This window comes from Drosophila guanche, unplaced genomic scaffold (assembly GCF_900245975.1).
Source record: "Drosophila guanche unplaced genomic scaffold, DGUA_6, whole genome shotgun sequence".
NCBI lineage: Eukaryota > Metazoa > Arthropoda > Insecta > Diptera > Drosophilidae > Drosophila > Drosophila guanche.
The window spans coordinates 3300978-3323637 of record NW_022995752.1 but is presented as its reverse complement, the minus strand read 5'-3'; the positions used below and the strand labels follow the sequence as shown (position 1 = coordinate 3323637).

General features: G+C 42.2%; 4 protein-coding genes across 7 annotated transcripts in view; 3 read left to right on the top strand and 1 right to left on the bottom strand.

Annotated features, from left to right (window-relative positions):
• The first annotated feature begins 2194 nt into the window (after positions 1-2194).
• LOC117588158 (CD63 antigen) overlaps positions 2195-22660 on the top strand; it is a 26090-nt gene continuing 5624 nt past the window's right edge. The window contains exons 1-4 of one of the 2 annotated variants that reach the window (XM_034279266.1): positions 2195-2309; positions 5501-5612; positions 5674-6252; positions 6315-6419. In XM_034279266.1, the coding sequence (XP_034135157.1) occupies positions 5550-5612; positions 5674-6252; positions 6315-6380 (708 nt within the window). In that variant the 5' untranslated portion in view covers positions 2195-2309; positions 5501-5549 and the 3' untranslated portion in view covers positions 6381-6419. Of the gene's footprint in view, positions 2310-5500; positions 5613-5673; positions 6253-6314; positions 6525-22660 lie in introns of those variants that run through there. The other variant, XM_034279265.1, reaches the window with a different exon arrangement.
• LOC117588145 (dynein assembly factor 1, axonemal homolog) lies at positions 9558-15065 on the top strand. Of its 2 annotated transcripts, none has more exons than XM_034279242.1 (6): positions 9558-9766; positions 9820-10289; positions 10355-10505; positions 10579-11267; positions 11322-14505; positions 14566-15065. In XM_034279242.1, exons 1-6 carry the CDS (start codon positions 9622-9624, stop codon positions 15027-15029), a joined length of 5103 nt encoding a protein of 1700 aa, XP_034135133.1. In that variant the 5' UTR covers positions 9558-9621; the 3' UTR covers positions 15030-15065. The 2 variants fall into 2 exon arrangements, with proteins under 2 accessions (XP_034135133.1, XP_034135131.1); XM_034279240.1 differs by having other exon boundaries at positions 14560-15065.
• On the bottom strand, positions 16684-17814 carry LOC117587979 (putative gustatory receptor 39b). Its single transcript, XM_034278987.1, has 2 exons — positions 16927-17814; positions 16684-16869 (listed from the first exon to the last, which is right to left on the bottom strand). The coding sequence occupies exons 1-2, from the start codon at positions 17812-17814 to the stop codon at positions 16684-16686; spliced, it is 1074 nt and encodes a 357-aa protein (XP_034134878.1).
• Positions 19492-22660, top strand: part of LOC117588147 (cytosolic 10-formyltetrahydrofolate dehydrogenase) — a 3940-nt gene continuing 771 nt past the window's right edge. The window contains exons 1-2 of one of the 2 annotated variants that reach the window (XM_034279244.1): positions 19492-19543; positions 20528-22630. In XM_034279244.1, coding sequence (XP_034135135.1) covers positions 19535-19543; positions 20528-22630 — 2112 coding nt within the window. In that variant the 5' untranslated portion in view covers positions 19492-19534. Of the gene's footprint in view, positions 19544-20524; positions 22631-22660 lie in introns of both variants that reach the window. The other variant, XM_034279245.1, reaches the window with a different exon arrangement.

The following is a 22660-nucleotide window of genomic DNA, read 5'->3' as shown; positions in this document are numbered from 1 at the left end:
CTAAATATTTAAATACGTAATCTTTCTACCTGACCTACAGAATATACAGTTGCGGCAAAAATAATAGCACCGCGTGGTACAACAGTCGTTATTGTTTAGAAAAAATTGATTCTATACTACATTTTTTGCACTTTGAAGTAATATAAAGTAGGTTGAGATGTCTCCTATCTGAGAGAAGTGTCCTTACTCTTACAACTTTGGCGGCCTTCAATAATTTAGGCAATTTTTCGAAAAAGAAGCGAAACTGAACGGCAACAAAAATAGCATTAAAAATTTGTATTCTATATAAACTTTTACTTTTCCGAGCTTTTTAATATATAATGTTTTTAATTAATATAATAGTCGGGAGCTTAAGTCGTTTGTAAACAGACAGTTAAAAAATATTAGTTGTTTTGGGTCGTCGAAAAGCACTTTAGGGAAGAAAAAGCCAAAGGATCAAAACTTTAACTCCAAAAGAGGAAAGCTAATCTTATGCGTGGAAAATAGTAGGTTCCTCATCTAAAATGATTCGTTTTGAAAATTGGCGAATTGGCGCAATATCCACATTTCGGTTAAAAATTCTGGTTTCTGAGTGCAAGAGGGGTCCTTTAAAGCCGGCCACAGAGCTTACAATGGATCTTTAAAATTTTCCAAATAAATATAAATTAAGTTTTCGAAGTCTGAGAAAAAATGCAGTTTAGCAAAGTTACCATGGGGCAAAGTAAATACAAGCTAGAGTTGACCCAAAGCTAAAACTTAGATCTTATGTAAAACGACTACCAAATGAAAAACGCAACTCTTTGACACATATGTATATCTAATAATCATGCTGAGACAAAACAGACCAGATAGACAGCTCTAAGGGGTTTTAAAACAGTGACTTTTATGCAATGTTTTCTCTTGCTTAGTCCGCAGATATGAACCATAGAGAAAATCTTTGGGGAACAGTTAAGGAATATGTTTCTAGTACGAAATCAAAGAAAAAGTTTGACATTTGGGGGTTCTGCCAGATTTGTGGAGATGAATCCCCCAGGAAAGACTCGAAAATAAGGTTACATTTTATGACAGGACTCAGCCTTTTTTTTTTGCTGCCAAAAGCTTTAAAACAAATTATTAACTTTTGAATACATATAAAGTTAACTATATTAATGAAAGATTGTGGAAATTTCTTTTAAATTTGAAGTTTATTGAGCTTTTATGAAATTGGTGCTATTTGTGCCGCCCAAATACCGGAATAATTCTTTTTCCTTTCAAATATTTCCAACTAAAGCCATCAAATCATACCGTTTCTCTCGGATAAGTTGAATTAAGCCTCAGAGTTTAATAGTTTTAAAACCCTTCATTAGAACCATTGTTTTAACAAAATATCTCAAAGAAAACAATTATTTTCATGGTGCTGTTTTAAACGACGCAGCTGTATATTATTCAGGTCAGAGATGGTTTCCTTTCTGATTGTTCATTATATCTAAATATTATTGTTATCATTCAAAAGATTCAAAATTAAATGACTTTAGCAACAAGTGCCATAGCTATCAGCTTTTGCATGAGAGTTTCCCTTTTTAGCAATTTTTCATGGCAACAATTCTAACGGTTAAACTTACCCCAATGCGTTGCGTCTCACAGATAACCAAGCACAGCGGATAGTTCGCTAGCATCTGGAAACGTTCGGTTGAAACTGTGGTATTTCATTGATAAGTTCACATGATGAAATGCGTTCACTAAAACTCCTAAGAATTTCATCATGTTTTTGCGAGTGCACAGAGACTGCAGGTTTGGCTGCTTTTGGCTTGTCTTTGTTGGACTCACATTACAAGTCCGGCTTAGCATGTGTATTTTAGACGAGGGTAATGCATAAACAATCATTGTTAGAAACACCACTGCACGCAACCACGCCGATTCTTTGTGTATTTACACAATTCATTTCAATTATTTCGCGGGAAACAGCAGCTGAGGGCAAGCATGCCATGAAAGTGGTGTTGTGAAGCGCTATTCTTGTAGATGCTTATCGCACACAAGTATCGAATTTTTTATGTAACTATCGATGAAACGTGCAATAAATGAAAGTCGGCATTTATATACGTAATAAGATAAGCGGCGTGAATTCCATTGAAATAACACAACAACTGTTTTTTTGACACATCCCACAAACATTTTTTGTACATTGATATTTTCCATAAATATATTCTTAGGCAACCGATATATCGATATAGTGTGTATCAATATTCTATCATCACTTCTCCAATTTTGTTTACCTGCTTAGCGCTGTTTTTGGCGGATAACTCAAAAAGATACAGCAAGTGAAGGGTGGAGAGTGCAGTGATTTGAATCAGGTATACACACAGACACAAGTTGGTAGAACTAAAGTGCAATATTATGTGAGAATCTTTTAACTATTATTGTCAAGACACCTCTCGTAGCTCTGTGGAGCTGGAGCTGGTGTGTGCGCGTATTGTGTGTATGTCGGGAGTTGCCAAGTGCGCTAGACAGAGATGGGAACACAGAAAGAAACGCAGAGCGACAGCAGCGACGAATGTGCAGTTATTTTTCTTCGTTTCAGGTTCACTACCTCCTTCCGTTCTACTTTTCTGGCCTTTTGTGCCTCATCTCTTTTGTTCTTTTTTTTGTCGTGGGGGGGGGGGGGGGGGGGGGGGCATGGCATCCACTACCTGCTAAGTGAGTGAGAAATCTAGGAATTTGGAGTATGTATGGATGGAACTAGTTATACATAAAAAACAACCAGCCCATCCGCCGCATAGCTTGAATATTTAAATCTACACAAAAAAGAAGCAAAAAAAGCCAAAGCAGTGGCTGCATTTTTTCCGTGTGGCGCTTCGCGCTTGCCGCTTGAGTTCGCTGCAGTTTGTTAACCCCTCGCGGACTCCGCCAGAGACTTGGTTTCCATTGTTGTTCCAATTCTTGGTGCCCCACCAACCAAACACTTTCAATCTTTTGCGTTGTAACTTTTGTGGCAAGTAAAGTTTGTAGAAAAATAGCTCAAAGGGTCAGCACAGGACAGGCGGGTATGCCATTGCCCATGCTTATGGTTAGATTTCCGGAATTAGTCGATGGCACGCAACCTATAAAAAGGTGTATCATTATGCACACATGCATTCGTACCTACATACATCCCGGTATTAAAAGGGACAGGCCCCAGTGACCGCCTTCATCGTCCCATTCCAAGCTGGTAACTCCCCAATATAATTGCTCCACCAACTCTCACTCCCAGCTCCCCGAAGTGGGTAAAAGAACAGCAACAGTGAAGCCCATTGGCTTATCAAATGACAGGAATAACTCCCAAGGGTTGCGAAATTTGCGATTACTCTTTCTGTAGGAGTTAAAATAAATTTGATTCATTATAGACTTCCCCTGTAATTTATTTGGTTATCATACAGAAAATCTTCATGAAAGTTCCATTTCACTGATTAAATGGAAATATATGGAATAAATTGAAAAAATTATTAGATTTATAGGGTCATGGGTTATCAGTATACAATGCTACAGAAACAAATCGAGTGCATAAATCTAGGCTTTTCCCAAATATTAATCTTAAAAAAATCGCACTGTTGGTTTTTGCTTTGCTCTTAAAACCATATTCATATTTAAAAAATTTGTTTTATTTTATATTTCCTCGTATTGTAACCACTGTCCTCCGTTCTGGCCAATACGTCCGCCACCTTCAAGAAAAGGTTTATTGACAGCCAGTGGCGGCGTTTTTATCGTCCTGTTTACGCGTGTCTGAATGAAATGTATATTTTATTACTCCTACACTTTGGTGTCCGTGTGCGACAGGTGAAACTTTTCACTCGCGCTTCTTTCATAGAGAGAGAGAGAGAGAGAGAGAGAGAGGAAGTAGAAGAGGGAGGCCTTTACTTAACGAAGCCCAGCCGCAACGGCCAGTGGCTATTAACCACTTTTTTGCTACCGTTGACACAATTTCAAAACGATCGATTTTGGTTCTCTTTCCACGTTTATGCTTATGTGGGGTTATGCCCATGGCAGGAGGGCAGCACAGCTGTGTGAGTGTGTGTGTCAATCAACTAATTGGACCAGTGACCCCTACTAATTGAAGAGTTCAAACTGATCTGATCGGTATGGCATACACATAATTTGCTTAGAATAAATACATAAAGAGTATAAAACTAAAGGAGAATTTGTTTTACTGTATGAACTGTATTGGTTGAGATTCTTGAATGAATTAACCCAATGAGTAATTTAGGTGTAACACAAGATCATTTATTTCCTGTATGTTATAGAAAATACTTTGTGATAAGAAATTGCTTAGTGAAAGATAAGATAATAAGAAGTCCATAAAAAGCTGTATTTTTCTCAATTTTAAACTCAGTATCCATTCAGTTTTCCAATCGCCAGTGTCCAAGTTTAAACACGCTTTCCAATGAAGTCAGTCTACAGCTTTGAGGAGTAGTACGCTATATAAAATACATAAATAAGTTTGTGAAAGATAAGACCATGTGCATACCATATGTATATATTATTTGTTCGTGAAATGTATTCGATTCTTTGAATTTGTATATTTTAGAAAAAGAAAAGAAAGCACTTTAATGTGAGTCTCAAATGGTTTTAAGAAAGCCTGACCCAATCATTATCAAGTGGAGTTGAACTTATTACTTGATTCATCCAACTTGAACAGTTTTCTGTTGATTGTGGAAACGTTCCATGTCGCCATACTCTCTGGACATTTCTTTATCATGCTATTGCGAAATTTCTTGTGTTCAAGTGTAATTCCATACTTATAGTTGCCATAGCTTCCAGCCATCGGATCTCAAAACATTTGTTATCTACTCGTTCCTTAATCGATTCCGTGGGGTGGTTGCACTCATTGCAGGTCGTCCTTGTAACAAATACATGGAGAGGCACTTTCGCCAGCACCCACACCCATCAGCCATCCCTCAACTAAAAAGCAGCAAAAATGCGACAAACAAAAATACAAACGGGTGTAATATGTAATAAAAAATAATAATACGCCTAAAACTGGGCCAAACGAATACAATGAAGCAAAAAATTGGAATGAAAATGAAATGAAAATGGCAGAAAATGGCAGAAAATGCACTCAATACGAAAGAGCCTTGGTGCTGGTGGGCCTTTGCTTTTGCATTGCTTTGCTGCCATCCAACGGGTATTCTGCACTTGACAACTTTCGCTCTATGGGAAGTGAAGTGCCTGGGAAAGGTTGTGTGTGTGGTGGGGGAAGTTCTGCTATATGTAGGGTTAATCCACAGACAGACAGACGACAGGTGAAGGCAAACAGTGAGAGAGAGAGACACATCAGGGGTCCCTCGACTGTGCTTGCGTGTATATTCCTGTGATTTGGGGGTTGGCTTCGGATGGTAGCCACTCGGATTTCCTTTTTAGAGCCCAGAAGCGCGTGTGTGTGTGTGTGGGTTGTGTCTGCGGTTGACCAGCGTTTTATTGATTGATGTGCGACCGCGTGTGTGTGTCCTGGGCCAATCGGTGAATATTTTTCACCAACATTCATTCAATCCCTTCATTCCCTTTCTTGCAGTACCAATAATCAGAGCAAACGCGAGAGACGTACGAATTTTCGCAGTAAAATGGCATCCGGCGGCTTGGCATGTGTCAAATATTTGACATTCTTTTGCAATCTACTATTTGCGGTAAGTCCTGCCACTTCCTATTTTGACCAAATTCAAACATTCATTTCCTTTTTCTCTTTAGCTCACGGGTCTACTCATCTTTCTGGTGGGTGGCATGGTTCAATTGAATTATGCACACTATTCGAATTTTGTCGGGGATCATATATGGACAGCGCCCATAATACTGATGATTGTGGGCGCCGCTGTGGCCGTTATTTGTTTCCTGGGCTGTTGCGGTGCATTGAAGGAGAGCAGCTGCATGATCCTCAGCTTTGCCATACTCGCCGTGGTCATATTTCTGTTCGAAATAGGTCTGGGAGTGGCCGGGTACGTGAAGCATTCGGATCTGCAGCCACTAATGGAGGGACAATTCAATGCGACCATGCGGCACTACAAGGAGCGTGAGGATTATCGCGATGCCTGGACCCTGTTGCAAACTGAATTGGATTGCTGCGGCACGTATGGACCCAACGATTGGGAGGTTATTTATCCCAACAAGACCCTGCCGCCGGCATGCTGCTCTGTCATCAATTTAAGCGAGGCCAAGGAGTGCACTGTGGTGCATGCCACACAGAGTGGCTGCTTGCACAAGCTCTTGGGAATCTTGGACTCAAAGACATTGCTCTTGGCCTCTGTGGTGCTGGCTGTGGCGGGTATACAGGTGAGTGGAAGATACTTTAACATGGCATTTCCTTTTTGTTAACTATGAGTTTTTCCACACAGCTTTTGACCATACTCTTTGCGTGCTGCCTGTATCGTTCGTTTCGCCGGAGCTACGATCACGTTTAGATTGCGCAGCGATGATCCCGTCTGTCGACTTTGAAGCGGGTGGAAACGAAAGGAATGAGCGAAGGAACAATTTTCGTAGTCTGTAGTTTGTCATATGTATGCAGAAACATTTCTCGTTGCCGTCTCTGAATCACAACAATCACAGAAACACACACAAACAATCACAAACACAATCACCGACCACTCATATGCGCCCACTAAAGGCATACTGGGCATCTAAACATTCGTATTTATTTTCCCTATCAATTTAAAGACAATTTCCTTGCCAGTTTTCCAAGCATTCCTTTTTGTTAAACATTATTAACTGAGCATTTGTTAATTTTTGATTGTTACCTCATTTCTTGGCTCATGTTTTGACACAAAAATAAGCTTAAGTTTCGCCAGAGCAAAACATTTGCTCCCACATATGAAAATTAAAACATTTATGTTGAAAGAAAAAAGACCCGAAATATAATTTAACTTTCACCAAAACCCAAAAATGCCAGCCACCACACCACATCACATATTCTCATATACATATCGTATTTAATATACATACCTACATACATACATACATACATCCATTTAAATATTCTCATACATTTCGAACAGAAAGTGTCCTTGCAACGATTTTATATATACAATTTTTTGTACGATTTTTTGTGCATTTAGAAACTACTTACATATGCATTATGTATACTTTTTGCATATGTGTGTATTTTTATGTATATGCAGGGGATGTAATGTGGCTTATTCCCAACTACCCTCGCCAACTAGTAAACCCCCACCCACCAGTTGAACCTTATTTTTAAACAAGTTTATGTGTACTCGTTCGTCTGTAGAAACTATTATTATTACGATACAACTTATATTATAAACACTTTATTCCACCAACACACAACAACACAGATCACAAACACACACATAAATATATATAAAACATATATAATTAAATATTTAATATACTCATACATAAATACATATGTAAGTGCATGGAAAAAATGCTTTCTAAATCGAATTTACATTTGAGATCAAAACGAACAATCACATTGCATACCACAGATCTGGCATCTAGCATCTTTCATCTTGCATCTTGCATCTTGCATCTATCCCGAGGCTTTAATTAATGGACGATCAAAGAACATTGAAAATATGTTAGAAATAATGAAAAATCACACAAGCGGCATATTTGCAATACACAATACATAATTAATTGTCTACAATTGTCTGAATAACTAGCAAACATTACATGCATTTTTAATATGTATTTGTATTTGATTGTGTTAAAGAAAAACAAAAACAACAACAACAACTGTGTGCCGCACTGAGAACATTAACTTAAATAAATGAACAATTTTAAATGGAAAATGTAAAAGTGGAATGTATATTATAGAAGATGGAACTAGAAAAACTCATGATATTTCACAGGATATTTATATTGAATAATACCAATTTAAGAAGTTATTAAATGCTATATCAGTCGGAAAATTTTCTAAGAATTGTATATGATTTCCAGAAAAAATCTTAATTCTCAATTAACATTTTTAAATTGAAAGACCGTGAAGAGTGGAAGAACAAGTGCTGTGAAAATATCCCATAGAAAGATCTAAATCGATCAGACAAAGCTATTATTTTTCCCAATTTTGTATAATTGCGATACTCATTTAAAAAAAAACGTTCAAAAACGTTTTTATAATCGGTACTCTAAGAGTAAATAGCGTATATTGTGGGAAACGTTTCCGACCCCATAAAGTATGTACATATATTTTTGATCAGCGTCAATAGTCGGCATCTTAGCGGCTGGATCTTAGAGACTATAACAGCTAGAGCCTCCAAACTGCTGTGATATCACACTGATACAAGATTATTTAAAAAATTATCCCCTAACCCCTCCCCCCACCACAAATGGCGAATATCTGATGTATCCACAATTTTGAAGATAAGAGGAAAACACGATTTCATAGTAAATTTCCATATCTATCAGATTACCGAATTGGGATTAGATTGGATCATTTTTATACAAAGAAAGAATATTTTAATTTGCAGTGGCTAAACCCACTCCGTACACTCATTCACACTCTGCTTCGCGCAGACACGTCTCTGCCTCTGCCTCTGCCGCGTCTCTGCCCTGACTCTGCAGTGTGTGGCTCTAGGGGAGAGTGGCGAGCTAAAGGAGCGTGTTAGCGTGAGTAGTGTTGTTGAAGTAGATGACAGATGAGGAAAAAATTGAAAATTTGACAAATAACCGCTAAGCTACAGATGTAGTACTGAGTGCCGGGTATAAAAGTTGTGACGCTTAAGAAGCGTCTCACACGTCCCTTCTCGTTCAATTTTAATTTGATGTCATCTACATCTAAATAACATCATCCGCTCTTTTAGCTCACCCCCCCTCCCCTAGAGCCACACATCACACGACGCAGAGTGTGGAATGAGAGAATGTGAAAAAAACAAATATAAGCTGCGGGACGGGGTGGGTTTAGCCACAGCAAATTAATTTCTTCATTGTTGCCATAATAATTTTCCAATCGGATACCAATTTGGTGATCTGATAGATATGGTCATTCCCTACAGAATGGCGTTTTTCATTTTCTTTTATCTTCTAAATTGTAGATTTGGGAGGTTTTCGCCCTTTTGCGTGGGCGGAAGGGGGCTGGGCTAATTTTTTAAATACACTGGTTTTAGTGTGAGCAGATAGAAGTCTGGATGCAAAATTTGGTGGCTCTAGCTCTTATAGTCTCTGATAACTAGCCGACAAACAAGACGGACAGACGGACGGACGGACAGACGGACAGACAGACATGGCTCTATCGACTGATAGACTTATGGGGTCGGAAACGCTTCCTTCTGTGCATTACATACAACCGCTATTCGCACAAATACAATATACCCTTTTTACTCTTCGAGTACCGGGTATAAAAATTTGAAAAAAACACTTAGGTACAGACGAACTACCAAGTACCGGGTATAATAGATGTGACTCGTTTAATTTGAATTTCTTCTTTTCAGGAATTGCTATTGGCAGCACTGTTTAATGGTGTTATACAACAGTAAACAAACACAACTCAGAGCTGCAATTGTATTTTAAGCGTTGCTATCGACAACGGCCATGTTTATTCAATCAAAATAGTCGCAAGACGGTTCGGTGCTTTTTTTGTAACAAATCATTCTCAAAGTACTAATCAAATTCAAAGCATATGAAATATTTTAAAAACTTCTCTTCAAATATAAAATAAATTTTAAGAGGAAAAAATACTGAGCTACCATGTGCGAAGCGGGCCGTGGCCGCCGCTACGAGGAGGTAACCGGCCTACATCGCATTACCGAAGCGGGCCTCAAGGAAATATGCAAGCGGGATAAATTATATCAAACGCCACGCCTCAACGATGTGCTCTACTTGCACTTTCAGGGTGAGTAAATACACGTAAACTTTATAGCCAAACTAATAAACTTTTCCTTGTAGGCTATCAGTGTATAGAAAACCTGGATGAATACACAGAACTGAAGACCCTTTGGCTTGAGAGCAACGCCATTTCGGAAATACAAAATCTCACGAAGCTCACAAAACTCAAGTGCTTGTATCTGCAGAATAATTTGATAACCAAAATCGAGAATCTGGAATACAATCGCGATTTGGATACCCTGAATGTTAGCCAGAATCACATACGTAAAATTGAGAATATTGGCACGGAAATTCTGCCTGTGCTAAATACCCTCAACATTACCTCGAATTATCTGACGGACAGTGCCAGTTTGGCCTATTTGGTCGAGTGCAAGACATTGTCGGTGCTGGATTTGGCCAACAATCGCATTGATGACATTTTGATTGTGAAAATATTCGAACAAATGCCCAACCTAAAGGTGCTAGTGCTGCAGGGTAATCCCGTGGTCTCCCGACTGCCGCAGTATCGCAAAACTTTGATATTGGCGTGTGTAAGTTCAAGGTCTTTATATCTTATGTGTGCCGTCTGATAATGGTTTTACTTTGTGTGTTTCAGAAAGAGCTTACGTACCTGGATAGTCGTCCTGTGTTTCCACGTGATCGCGCCTGTGCCGAGGCCTGGAAACGCGATGGCTACGAAGGCGAACGCAAGGAAAATCAACGCTGGATTCGTGTCGAGCGTCGCAAGACACGTGAAAGCGTCAACTGTAAGTGCAAACCCATCGGCAATCCCAAAAGCAAACCCTATATCTAATCGATACTGTTCACTCCTCCACTTAGGTACCATACGCATGCGCAATAGACATTTGAAACCCGAAGACCAGGTGGCCCTACTGCATTCCAGTGATTCCGAGGAGGATCAAAAGGGCATTGCGGATGCAGAAAAGACACGCAAGCGAGCCGAAATGGAATATGGTTCAGTGGATGCCATGTGGGATGAGGTTTCTGGTGAAAGTCAGGCCTCGGACCACAGCACCACAAGCTCCGCATCGGCTGAGGATAATGAAAGTGTTGGCTCGCAGGAGGATTACATTGCCGAGCGCATCAGCAATCGTCGTGTAAAGTCGCTGGAGGGCAGGCCCAAAGTGCTGTACGATGAGGCAGTAACGGGCGATTTTGAAAGCATTGAGAAACTAGTCAAAAATACTGAAGAAAAGGAACAGAATAATTTTGATATCTCAGAGTTGGAGCAGCAAACCGAGGGCAAGAGAATTCTCATTGAAGAAATGGATGGAAATACAAATGCTACTTTGGATAATCAGAAAGCTGAATCTGTGGAGCCTGAAAGCATAGACAATCCTTTCAACGAAGCTCTAAAGGAACCAAACGTTCAGGAATCCAAAGGCAAGCGAGTTCTAATAGAAGAAATAGATAACATGTATTCCATAAAAGAAGAACTTAAGCTCCAGCCTGTTGGGGGAAAGGAACATGACGTCAGTAAGGAAGAAATGATAGCAACTGGGTTAAAGGTAAGAGCTGATAATAAATTAGTTTATGCAACGATTAATGAATTAAACTTTTAGGAAAAGCCAGTGCCAAGCAATGAAAGGTCTGAGGCAATAATGGAATCATATGAATCAGTGGCACATTGCGAAACAAACAGCGCCGTGGAACCGTCTCTTCTTCAATCAGACAGCGTCTCGAAGCCAGCGCTACCTCATTCAGACGCCACCTCGAAGCCGCCACTACTTCAATCCGACAGCGATTCAGAGCTGGATAACAGCGCAGATCTTGAGCAGACATGTCAAACACTGCTGCACGTGGCCGAGGGCAACAACGATGGCGAGGAACCCACACCCAAGGAAGTAAAATCCAAGCTCATCGATGAAATGTACTCCAGTTTTGGCTCGGAAATAATTGATCAGCTTTCGCTGCCCCTCGATCAGTTGCTGAACGAAAGCAACACACAATACGAGCTGTCGGCCAAAGTGTGTTGCGAGGAGGAGACACCCACCACAGCCAGGGATCTCTATAAGGAATTTGTGGACGAGTTCTCGCTGCCGCCGAAAAGCAAAGAACAGTTGGAATGGGAACAGGAGTGCGCCGATGCCAGTGAGAAATGTGCGCACGATTTGGCCGAAATGGGCAGCCACTTGGAGGAGGATCTGCAAGAGTTGCGCGATCAAGCAGAGAACATGTGTGACAACGTCCCCGAGAAAACAGAGTCTTCAGACGAGTCGGATGAGGAGTTAAACGAGGCCGCGCTGGAGGCCAAGTCGGCATTGCTAAGGGCACAGTTCCAGGAGCGCAGACAGCGACTCAAGGAGGCGATGGAAGAGCGCAAGGAACTGCAGGACAAACAAGATGCCGCCAAGGCAGAACTGGCCAGTCTGACCCAGCGCTACAGTCTATTTGCCAAGGTCATGGACGATGCCACGGATAATGTGCCGAAGCGTGTGTTTGGCGCTGGCTCCGATACACCTAGCCAGGATTGGGATAAGGAAGAGTGCATGCGGCAGTTGCCACTCACCAGCATGGAGGACGACATCAAAGAGCAACGCAAACCATCTGCCAATGCTGAGGATGATGATGACGATATACTGACACGACCCGTGACGCAGCAAACCAGCGCTGAGGCCGCTGAGGAGATTTGCGACAGGTTGAATCGAAAACTGGCTGGCGAGGAGGCAACACTGCGTCAGCTGCTCGCTGAGCTGGAAAATGAAAATGAGACTTTTTACAGCTTTGATACTGAAATCAATTACGAACGGTCCTTAAGCTCGGAGGACACGCAATTGGAGATGGATTGTGCCTCGCTGCTCAATGATCTGATCAGTGATGTCATCTACAAAGACATCACGGAAATGGGTCCCGACAGCTATCCCCTGGGACCGTTTGAGTCCGACGACGAGAACACCTACTCGGAGGAGCCAAAGGTGGAGAAGCTGGTGCCGCCACATCTGGAGAATCCAGCGGGGGGCAAGAGTCTGCGCGAATGTATGGACACGTTCAAGGAGTTCCTTGCGAACAAATCGAACGATAAGGCCCGACCTGTATCCTCCACACGCTTGGAGAAAATACGTGCAGCCAAGGCGTTGCTGCTGTCCAAGAGCCTGGGGGATTTCAGCAAGGACACGCCCGAAAGTTTGGACGCTCAATTGGCCAAGGATGAGGAAAATCGCAAGCGACATGCGGCTGCCTCGGCGGGACGCTGCTATGCCAAGCGGGAGAAGTACGATGACACTTTGGAGGTCGTCGACAATCGTCTGATGGTCGTCAAGAAGGACACTGGTGAGCTGGAGGAGCTGCCACCGCCACCAGAACTGGTCAGTGACTCGGAGGAGGAGGATGACGACGATGCCTACGACACTGCAGACGATGAGACGCACCAAAGTATTCCACGCACACCCTGGAACACACCGTACGAGCCAAAGCCACGCAAATCTGCCGAGCATTTGGTCGACGAAGCCATGAAACGCTGTCTGGCTAAACAACTCCAGGAATTTCCGGATGACACAAAGGAAAATGATTCGCTGGAGGAGGAATTCTTTTCGCAGCAGGCCAAGCAAACATTTGGCAATCTCGATTTAGAGTTCTTTGAAAAATTGGATCTCGATAAGGTAACGACGGCGAACAATGCGGAGGCTGCCACCAAATGCATGCTCAGCTACAATGAACTGAAGGCTTGCATGAAGTCGGGCGCCACGGAGCTGCAGTTGACCAGCGAGGAGAACGAAATGCTGGAGGAGATGCTGTCCACCCATGAAGATCTAGAGGCCAGGGCCAAGTCCAGCGATCCGGAGTTGGAGCGGGAAAACGAATTGTTGAACAAAATGATGCAACGCATGAAAGAGGACGAGGAGCAGGCACGTGAGTTGCAGAAACAAGAGAAGGCAGCACTGCTGCAGCGGCAGCAGGAGGAGGACTCAAAGCCCATACAACTTTCATTGAGTGCGGGATCCACGCTGTATCAGCGTTGGAATCCTATGTCTATTGAGCAAGATGATGGTGCAAAGGGAGACGGAATTCTAAAAGCAAAAGAAGTAGCTCCACAGGCAGCAGAAACAGTTCCCCAAGTAGAAGAAGTTCCTCCAGCTGATGGACAAATTCCAGAAGGAGCACAAAGAGTTCCCCAAGCCACAGAAAGATATCCACAGCGAGTGTCAATGCCCCCAGTCATTGGTTTCGAGGATATTGATGACGATGGGGCTCCATCCGATGTCACAACAGATTATTCATCCGACGAGGAGTTGGCCGTTGTTGAGCCACCAAAAATCTCAACCGAAATGCTTAAAGCCTACTACTACGAGGGCTTCGAAGAGGACATGCGTATGGTGCGCGAGAATGAGGTCAGAGCACGTCGCGGACTGCTCAAAATAATTCAAGAGAAAAAGCAAATGTTGCAGGATAATGAACTAGAAATGGAAGCGCATCAAGAAAAGCTTCCACAAGTAAAGTCTGAGACAGAAAAGCAGGACAAGCCGTTGGTGGAAACGGCCAAGGATAAGTGGGCCAAAATAGCCTCCAGATTGAATGAATTTCTCGACCCTGAGGCCTTGGCGCAGCTGCAAAGTCACGAATACGGCGAAAGTGATGGCGAGGAAGATGATGAGGATATTATGGAAGATGTTGCGGGCTTGGAAAACTTTGATGACGATTCAGAGACACACTTAGACGGTGCTGTGGCAGGAACTTCAGAAGAAGAAAAAGCTGCAATCACTGAGCCAAAGATTGAGCTGGAAACCTCTCCCAAAGATAACTCCGACGGTAAGTACTGAAAGTCACAACAAACTTTGAATTTTGTTAAAGATAAACTCTTAGTTTCAGAATTTTTTGAGCAAATGAGTAGATTGAAAATAGCTCCCGAAGAAACCTCTGGCCTTGTGGATTCAGAGAAGACAAAACCAGTTACTGAATATGAAATAATAATCACAGATGATGCTAATATAGGTGATGCCCCCACAGAGAAGCTGCTAAAGGAAAGCGATAATGAAAATAATATAAAAGCCAGTGGAACACAGGAAAAGGTACAGGAAAACACAGCAGAAACTGCAGAGAGCACAACTAATTTAACCGACAAAAAGACATCCACAAAATTTGTAAACCTAGACTACTTTTCGGACACTGAACCTTCTGAGTCACTAGTGGACACCACAACTACTGAAGCCACAGAACACTCAACCCAAGCCACGCTCAAAACCGAACAAATAGAATTTCAAGTGGATGTTGTAAGCGATGATGGCGATGTAGTCAAAGAAGTCACCGTGGAGGCACAAGTGACTTACCAGTAGCAGCCTTCGCTCGTTCTTTTTTCCTAGTTTTTAATTATTTTAGTTATTCGTAAAGTATATATTAAATTGTTGCACTTCCTGTAAATAAATGACCATTCCAAAAATGTACATTTATTGGTATGGCTCCGAGTGTTAATCGAGAGGGTGGCTGAAAAGTTCAGACGGTAAAACCAGTTGAAACCGCTTTAAACGTTCGTTTAATCGATGAAAAACACTTGAGAGTTTCCCCCCAGAGATTAGACTTTGATGGAACACTTGCCCCGGGCTAGAGGTATTGATAGTGCCTATCAAAATTGGCACATCTTGAACCACTTGAAACCGGTTCGAGGGCCTTTGTGGTGCATCCAGCAAACCGGTTTTCCGTTGTTTGTTTGCGACAGTCCACCCAGTCGTCTAAACCAGAGGCCAATCGGTTGGGTTATCACTAAGCTACCAATCCAATCCACCGATTACCGCCGGAATATGCCCCGGTGTATATTTCCAGTGTGAGCACAGCTGAGGACGCACAGGCCCCGAAATTTCACAATTTCAGACAGTCGCTGAGTGCGTGATAGAAATGTTATTTATAAGTACACGAAAAAATAAATATAATATATGTATGTACATTTTCTCAAATATTAAATTGCATAATTGAAAACAGAGTACGAGTATGAGAACCCCTGTGGTGTGCCCCTGACAACTGATGATTTAGCAATTCTGTGGTGTCATACGATCAGATGTTACTTTATTCTTTTGGAGGCAGGTTCCTCGTATTCTCTGTGGCCCCCAATCATAATACCATTATACCCATGTATAATATTTCCGTTGCACTGCTAGAAATCATGCGAATATACGCGTATATGTCACTTTGAACTAATCACAAAAGCAACGATAAGATAATTACTATTTTGGTTGACTTCTTTAGCCGGTTTGAACTGCTTTTTCGTTTCGCTTTTTGGTAGGTGTGATAAAGATGAGTTTTTGTACGCTTTGTTTTCCATAATCTTATCTAAAGAGTTTTTAGCTCTTGCAGCAATCAAAATAAAAGTAAAAGTACAAATGGGTCAATGTTTGGTAGTTCTTGAGCTTGCAGGGGTTTAAGTAAGTAATAATTAATATTACCCTGAAATTTATTTTTCATGATCATTTGTGATCATAATGAATAATGATATTAAAAAATTGATTGAATTGGGTTTTAAATATTATTTTATTTGATTTAAACCTACTTGGTCTATAAATGTTTTAAGAGTTTACTTAAAAATGTATTTTAATATGAAATATAATTTATAATGGTTTCCAGAGAGTACTACAAGGCATGTGAATAATGACTTAATTGGATACTTTATTATTTATTTAATTTAAATAATTTATTTCGGGGTTAAGTCTGAATTTTTTCCAAAATGTTGACACGATACACTAAAATGCATCAAAATAATCCCCCGAAAGCGATTTCAAGTATTTAAATAAACAATTTATTCTAGTTTTAAATGAGTTGCAGATTCGAAATAACTCCAAAGAAGTTTTTGTCTCTCATTATTCATTATTCATCTCTTTCTACGCTGCACTGAATTGCATTAAAATAATTAAATATGTAACCATTGCAGCGAACATCTGAAAGATTAGCAACAAAAAATTGTAAAGCACTTGAAGACTTTTTCCCATCAATAAAAAAAGTCTAGGTACACACCGACATGAGCAGTGAGTTATCAATGAGCATAAAACCCTCGGCATTAATGGCCAATACATTGTGTTCCACTTGCATGGTAAATTCTGTGAGCAGTTCAGTGTACGCGGGTTCCTTCGCTTGCTGGGGCGAAGGATTGTAGGCCAAGGCACGAACATAGCTGCCAATGAGCATGTTCTATGGAGAAGAAAGTGTTTAAAAAAGTGCATAAAGCATTAGCTTTCCTTCACTCACCTGCCATTTGCAGTACTCCCCAGATCTACAGAATGCCAAGATTAGAGCCAGTGAGGGCACAGAAAATGAGAATGCAGCATTAAGATACACAAGTCCATAGACCCCTGCTAGGACCTGTTGGGTCCAGTAAACATTCACTGTGCCATCCATGAACATTACAACAAATATGCTCAAAATTGACCAGCCAAACAAGTCATTAAAATGACTAAAAAGCTCAAAGAGTTGCATATGACTTTGCTTGAGTTCGAGAAGGAATTCCAGGGAGCACAGCTGCTTGCAATTGCCATCCGGAATGCAGTTTCCACCACCCATCGAATGACAGTGGAGCACATCCTGAATGCGTTTGCCCAGCAGTTGCACATGGAAACCCATTAAGTCGACATAGAGCAGGAGGAGTACACACTGCAGTCGAATGATGATGAGGGCCACAAACGAGGACCAAAAGTAGATCAAACTTGCGATAAACGATGTATAAATCAGGCAACCGAGTGTCCCCAGGCTGGCCATGCCCAGCATTACAATTTTAATGTAACGCACGCGGGGATATGCCAACGCTCCCATTTTTAGCTGCACTTCAAATCGCTCCCTGAGACGCTTAAATTCTTTGCACAGGATGTAATATCCTTTGTACCGGCACATCATCTGCAGCATTATCACCGTCATGCACACAATCTTAGCAACAAACACAATCGTGCTGACCAGCAGCGACAGCAGCAGCGAATCTTTTAGTGGTATTTCAATTTCCACAAAGAATATCATTAGATTTATGATGATCAAAAATAGCGAATAAATCTGTTGAAAACACTGACATGGTCGGCAGTTGTTCGTCCAGGGTACAAGACCCAGAAAGGCAAAATACTTGAGGCAGGACTGCAGGCGGTACAGCATAATGATCCGAGTCTAGGTGTGGTTGGCACAGAACTAACTTTAACGCGTAGACAGACGTTTGGAGTTTCAAACCGAGTACTTGTGATGCATGCTTTGAAAGATCTTTAAGTTTTGATAGTGTTGAAAGTAAAAGCTAATTGCTTTTAATTAGCCAAATGGTTGCTGGGTTTACTGGCTAGTTTTGATGATCTATAAAACCCCATTCCATGTAGATAAATGTATTAACTAAATTGGAACAAAATGTTGTTTTATAGTGAGTGTTTTTGTGTCTAAAAATGCAACTCTCGTTAGTAAGTGAAGAAAAACCTGTCTAATATTAGCACAAGTCATCATAACTTATAATTTTTATACCCGGTATTTGTGCGAATAACGGTTGTATGTAACGCACAAAAGGAAACGTTTCCGACCCCATAAAGTATATATATTCTTGATCAGCATCAATAGCCGAGTCTATGTCTGTCCGTCCGTCCGTCTTGTTGAGCGCCTGGATCTCAGAGACTATAAAAACTAGAGCCACCAAATGTTGCATCCATACTTCTGTATGCTTACACAGTTACAAGTGTATTTTAAAAATAAACCACGCCCCCTTCCTTCCACCCCCGCAAAAGGGCGAAAACCTCCCAAACCTACAATTTTGGAGATACAAGAAAACTAAAAAAAACTCCATTCCGTAGGGAAGGACCCTATCTATCAGATCACCAAATTGGGATCCGATTGGATCATTATTATAGCCACAATGAGGAAATTAATTTGCAGTGGCTAAACCCACCCCATCCCGCAGCTTATATTTTTTTTTCAGATTTTCTCATTCACACTCTGCTTCTGCAGTGTGCTGTAAAGGTGTTGTAGATGTAGATGACAGATGAAGAAAAAATTAAAAATTCGACAAAAAACCGCTAAGGTACAGATGCTGTACTGAGTACCGGGTATAAAAGTTGTGACGCGTAAGAAGCGTCTCACACGTCCCTTCTCGTTGTATTTATTTATTTTATTAATTATTGCCACAGTCTACAGCTTCTGCAGCACATTTTAGAATATTATTCCATATAATCCCAACTAAAAGCTCCCAAGAAAAACTCTGTTCAAGCCAACGGGAATAGCGGGGGAATAACGGGGAATAACAGGGGAATAACGGCAGCTGCAGTCACCTGGCACCTCAAATTAAATGCCCTTGCAGCACAAAAATCCATTAAATGGGACATCTTTTCATATGAAAATTATTCAGACACTTGTCGGGCGACTTTCCCTGGAATTTAAAAAAGTCCGGCCCTCTGATCATGCCAAATCAACATGCACACACCTCGGTGCTCGTGCTGCTGCTGCAGGTCTCTTCTTTGGCTGGGAGATTGATAAGCATTTCGCTTGTCGCTGATTTAATTATGAAATGTATGTGAAGTGAGCCCCAAACAAAGAGCCACTGGACGACCCAAAAGCGCATGTCTGTGCTGATTTGTAGTTTTTTTGAGCTTTTATTTATAATCAAATCAAGTTGATAACGATAATGAGCCGCTCGTGTGGCACCAAGGTATAAATACAACCCGGCTTTAATACTGTAATTCAGTTGATAGTTTGCCGGCCTTCCAAGCGGTTGAGGCATGAATGAAAATAGTGAAAACAAAGAGTGAAAAGTGAAAACTAAAAAGTGAAAACTAATTAAACTTTAATTGAAGTGAAAAGCGAAAATATATTTTGATTTTGCTGTGTAAATAATACCCAAGAAATGGCTGTTAGTATTCATTCATAATCGAATTCATATTCATATTCTAATGAAATTTGATTCTTATTTGAGTTTGCAATTTGAGTTAAATTCGTGCAAGCGGATTTTGGCCGCGGATCAGAAGCGAAACTCAAATGAAAGCTAATCGAGCTAAGCAAGAGGAATTTATATTTTTGCTGGAAAGAAAATGGAAACATTTTGCAATTTTAATGCCTCTTTTAATGCTTGTCTGGAGACTTAGTAAATTAATTTCTATAAAAAGTGCAGCCTAATATAAATTATACAAGGAACCAAACTTACTTTTTCTGATAGATTTTGGGCATTTTAATTTTTTAATGAACGATATTTTTTTTCTTTGGAAGAACTTTTATTACTTCTAAAGACTGGTATTTGTTGTTAAAGTTTTTTTTTTTAGTAGCGGTACGATTTTGTACATAACTTAAGAATCTTAGATCTGGGTGTGAAAAACGTTGCCCCCATAGAAAAGCTATTGTGCAGCTAAAAATTGGATCCAAACAATTAATTGTTTAAGTTGACCGTCAGGGAAATACAATGATTTCAAATGCAAAATATATGATTTTTGTGCGATATTTTTAAGGAATAGTGGATTTTAATAGAGATAGCTGCCCTATTTTAACAAATTATCACATCAGCGCAAAGCTTCATTTTAGTTCAGTGCAAACTGCAAACAAACTGCAAATAGTATTATATGCCACACAATTGATCTACGCGGAGCCACCTATAGAGATTCCAACAGCTCTTTTGAGTTCTTTAAATAGTTTCAAAAGATTAATGAAAGTTCCACTCGAATGTTAGGTTTGCTCCTGCATTTTTACACGATTTAAGTAATAGAACTTCGGGATAAACATAAGCTGCATGAAAATTCACCATTTTGACCTACGCGGCGCCCCTTACAGTGTTTCTCCCTGCCACCTTCTAGACAGCAAGCCGAACTAACGCCTTCCCTTCTTCTTACACTTATCATTATTTCAGTCAAAACTTCGCATTGCCATCATTGGCCAGAGTAACTTTGCTGCTGATGTTCTGGAGCTGCTGCTGGAGCGTTCCAGCATACAAATTGTGGGTGTCTTCACCATACCGGACAAAGGGAGTCGTGAGGATGTGCTGGCGACCACTGCCACAGCTCACAAGATACCCGTCTTTAAATTTAGCAGCTGGCGGCGGAAGGGCGTGGTCCTGCCAGAGGTTTTGGCACAATACAAATCGGTGGGCGCCACATTGAATGTGCTGCCTTACTGCTCGCAGTTTATTCCGATGGAGGTGATTGATGGTGCCCCATTGGGCAGCATTTGCTACCATCCATCGATCCTGCCTCGCCATCGCGGTGCCAGTGCCATATCCTGGACTCTAATTGAGGGCGATGAGGTGGCTGGCTTTAGCATCTTTTGGGCGGATGATGGCCTGGACACCGGACCACTGCTTCTGACGCGTCAAACAAATCTCGAGCCCACTGACACACTCGACAGCATATACAAGCGATTCCTGTACCCCGAGGGCGTCAAGGCCATGGGTGTGGCCGTCGATATGGTTGCCAATGGCACAGCCCCAAAAATAGTCCAAACGGAGATCGGTGCCACCTACGATCCGGCCATGTTCAAGGCGGAGAATCAGCTTATCAATCTGCAGCAATCGGCGGAGCGTATCTGGAACTTTGTGCGTGGCTTGGACTCGGTGCCGGGCGCCATAGCCACAGTAATTCTGCAGGATGGCATTGAGGAGCAGATACGTCTCTTTGGTGCTCACCTCTACTCCGCCGGTCCCGTGTCCCACGGCCAGGCATTGCGTCTGAAGGGTCTGACGAAGCCCGCCTGGGTTCATTCCGCGGGACTCCTCATTGAAGGCACCGATGGGGCATTTGTGAATGTGCGTCGCATCAAGCGCGGGTCAAAGGTGATCAATGCCAGTGAATGGTTCAAGCAGGCCGAACAGCAGCCCATCACCGACTTCAGCGAGGATGAGCTATCCAAGAAGACTCTGCTCTCTGGCATTTGGCAGGCCATCCTAAAGGAACCCATTGAGGACTCTACAGACTTCTTTGCCGCTGGCGCTGGCTCCATGGACGTGGTGCGTCTGGTGGAGGAAGTGAAGGAAGCCTTCGATGTGCCCTTGGAGAATGATAATGTCTTTATGGCGCCCGTGTTTGAGGAGTTCTTTGGGCAGCTGGTTAAAATCCTGCGTCAAGGCAGTGGCGGCTCTGGTGGCCAGAAGCTCATCTACGATGGCTTCACCTTGAAGGCAAACAAACGAGAGATTCAGGTGCCCACGCAGCTCTTCATCAACGGGGAGTTTGTGGATGCCGAGGGCAAGCGAACTCTGGAGATTGTCAATCCTACTGATGAGAAGGTTCTCTGCAAAGTGGCCTGCGCTTCGCCACAGGATGTGGACAAGGCGGTGCAGGCTGCCCACACGGCTTTCTATGGCTCGTGGAAGCAGGTCTCCGCGCGGCAGCGTGGACAATTGATGCTCAAACTGGCAGATCTCATGGAGCAGCACAAGGAGGAGCTGGCCACCATTGAGTCGGTGGATTCGGGCGCAGTCTACACGCTGGCCCTGAAGACCCACGTGGGCATGTCCATCGATGCATGGAGGTATTTCGCCGGCTGGTGCGATAAAATACAGGGAAATACAATCCCAGTGAACCCCGCGCGACCCAACAATGTTCTCACCTTCACGCGTAAGGAGCCCATTGGTGTGTGTGGCCTGGTCACGCCGTGGAACTATCCCCTAATGATGCTCTCCTGGAAGATGGCCGCCTGCATTGCCGCTGGCAACACCTGTCTGATCAAGCCCGCCCAAACGTGTCCGCTGACGGCCTTGAAGTTTGCCGAGCTGACGGTCAAGGCGGGTTTCCCGCCAGGTGTGATTAATGTGCTGCCCGGGAAGGGTTCCGATGCGGGGCAGGCAGTGGCCGATCATCAGTTGGTGCGCAAATTGGGCTTTACAGGATCCACTCCCATTGGCAAGCATATTATGAAGTCCTGTGCGGATTCCAATCTCAAGAAATGCTCACTAGAGCTGGGCGGCAAGAGTCCTCTGATTATCTTTGCGGACTGTGATCTGGATAAAGCGGTGAAGCATGTAAGAAAACAGCAAAAGAAAAGCACCATA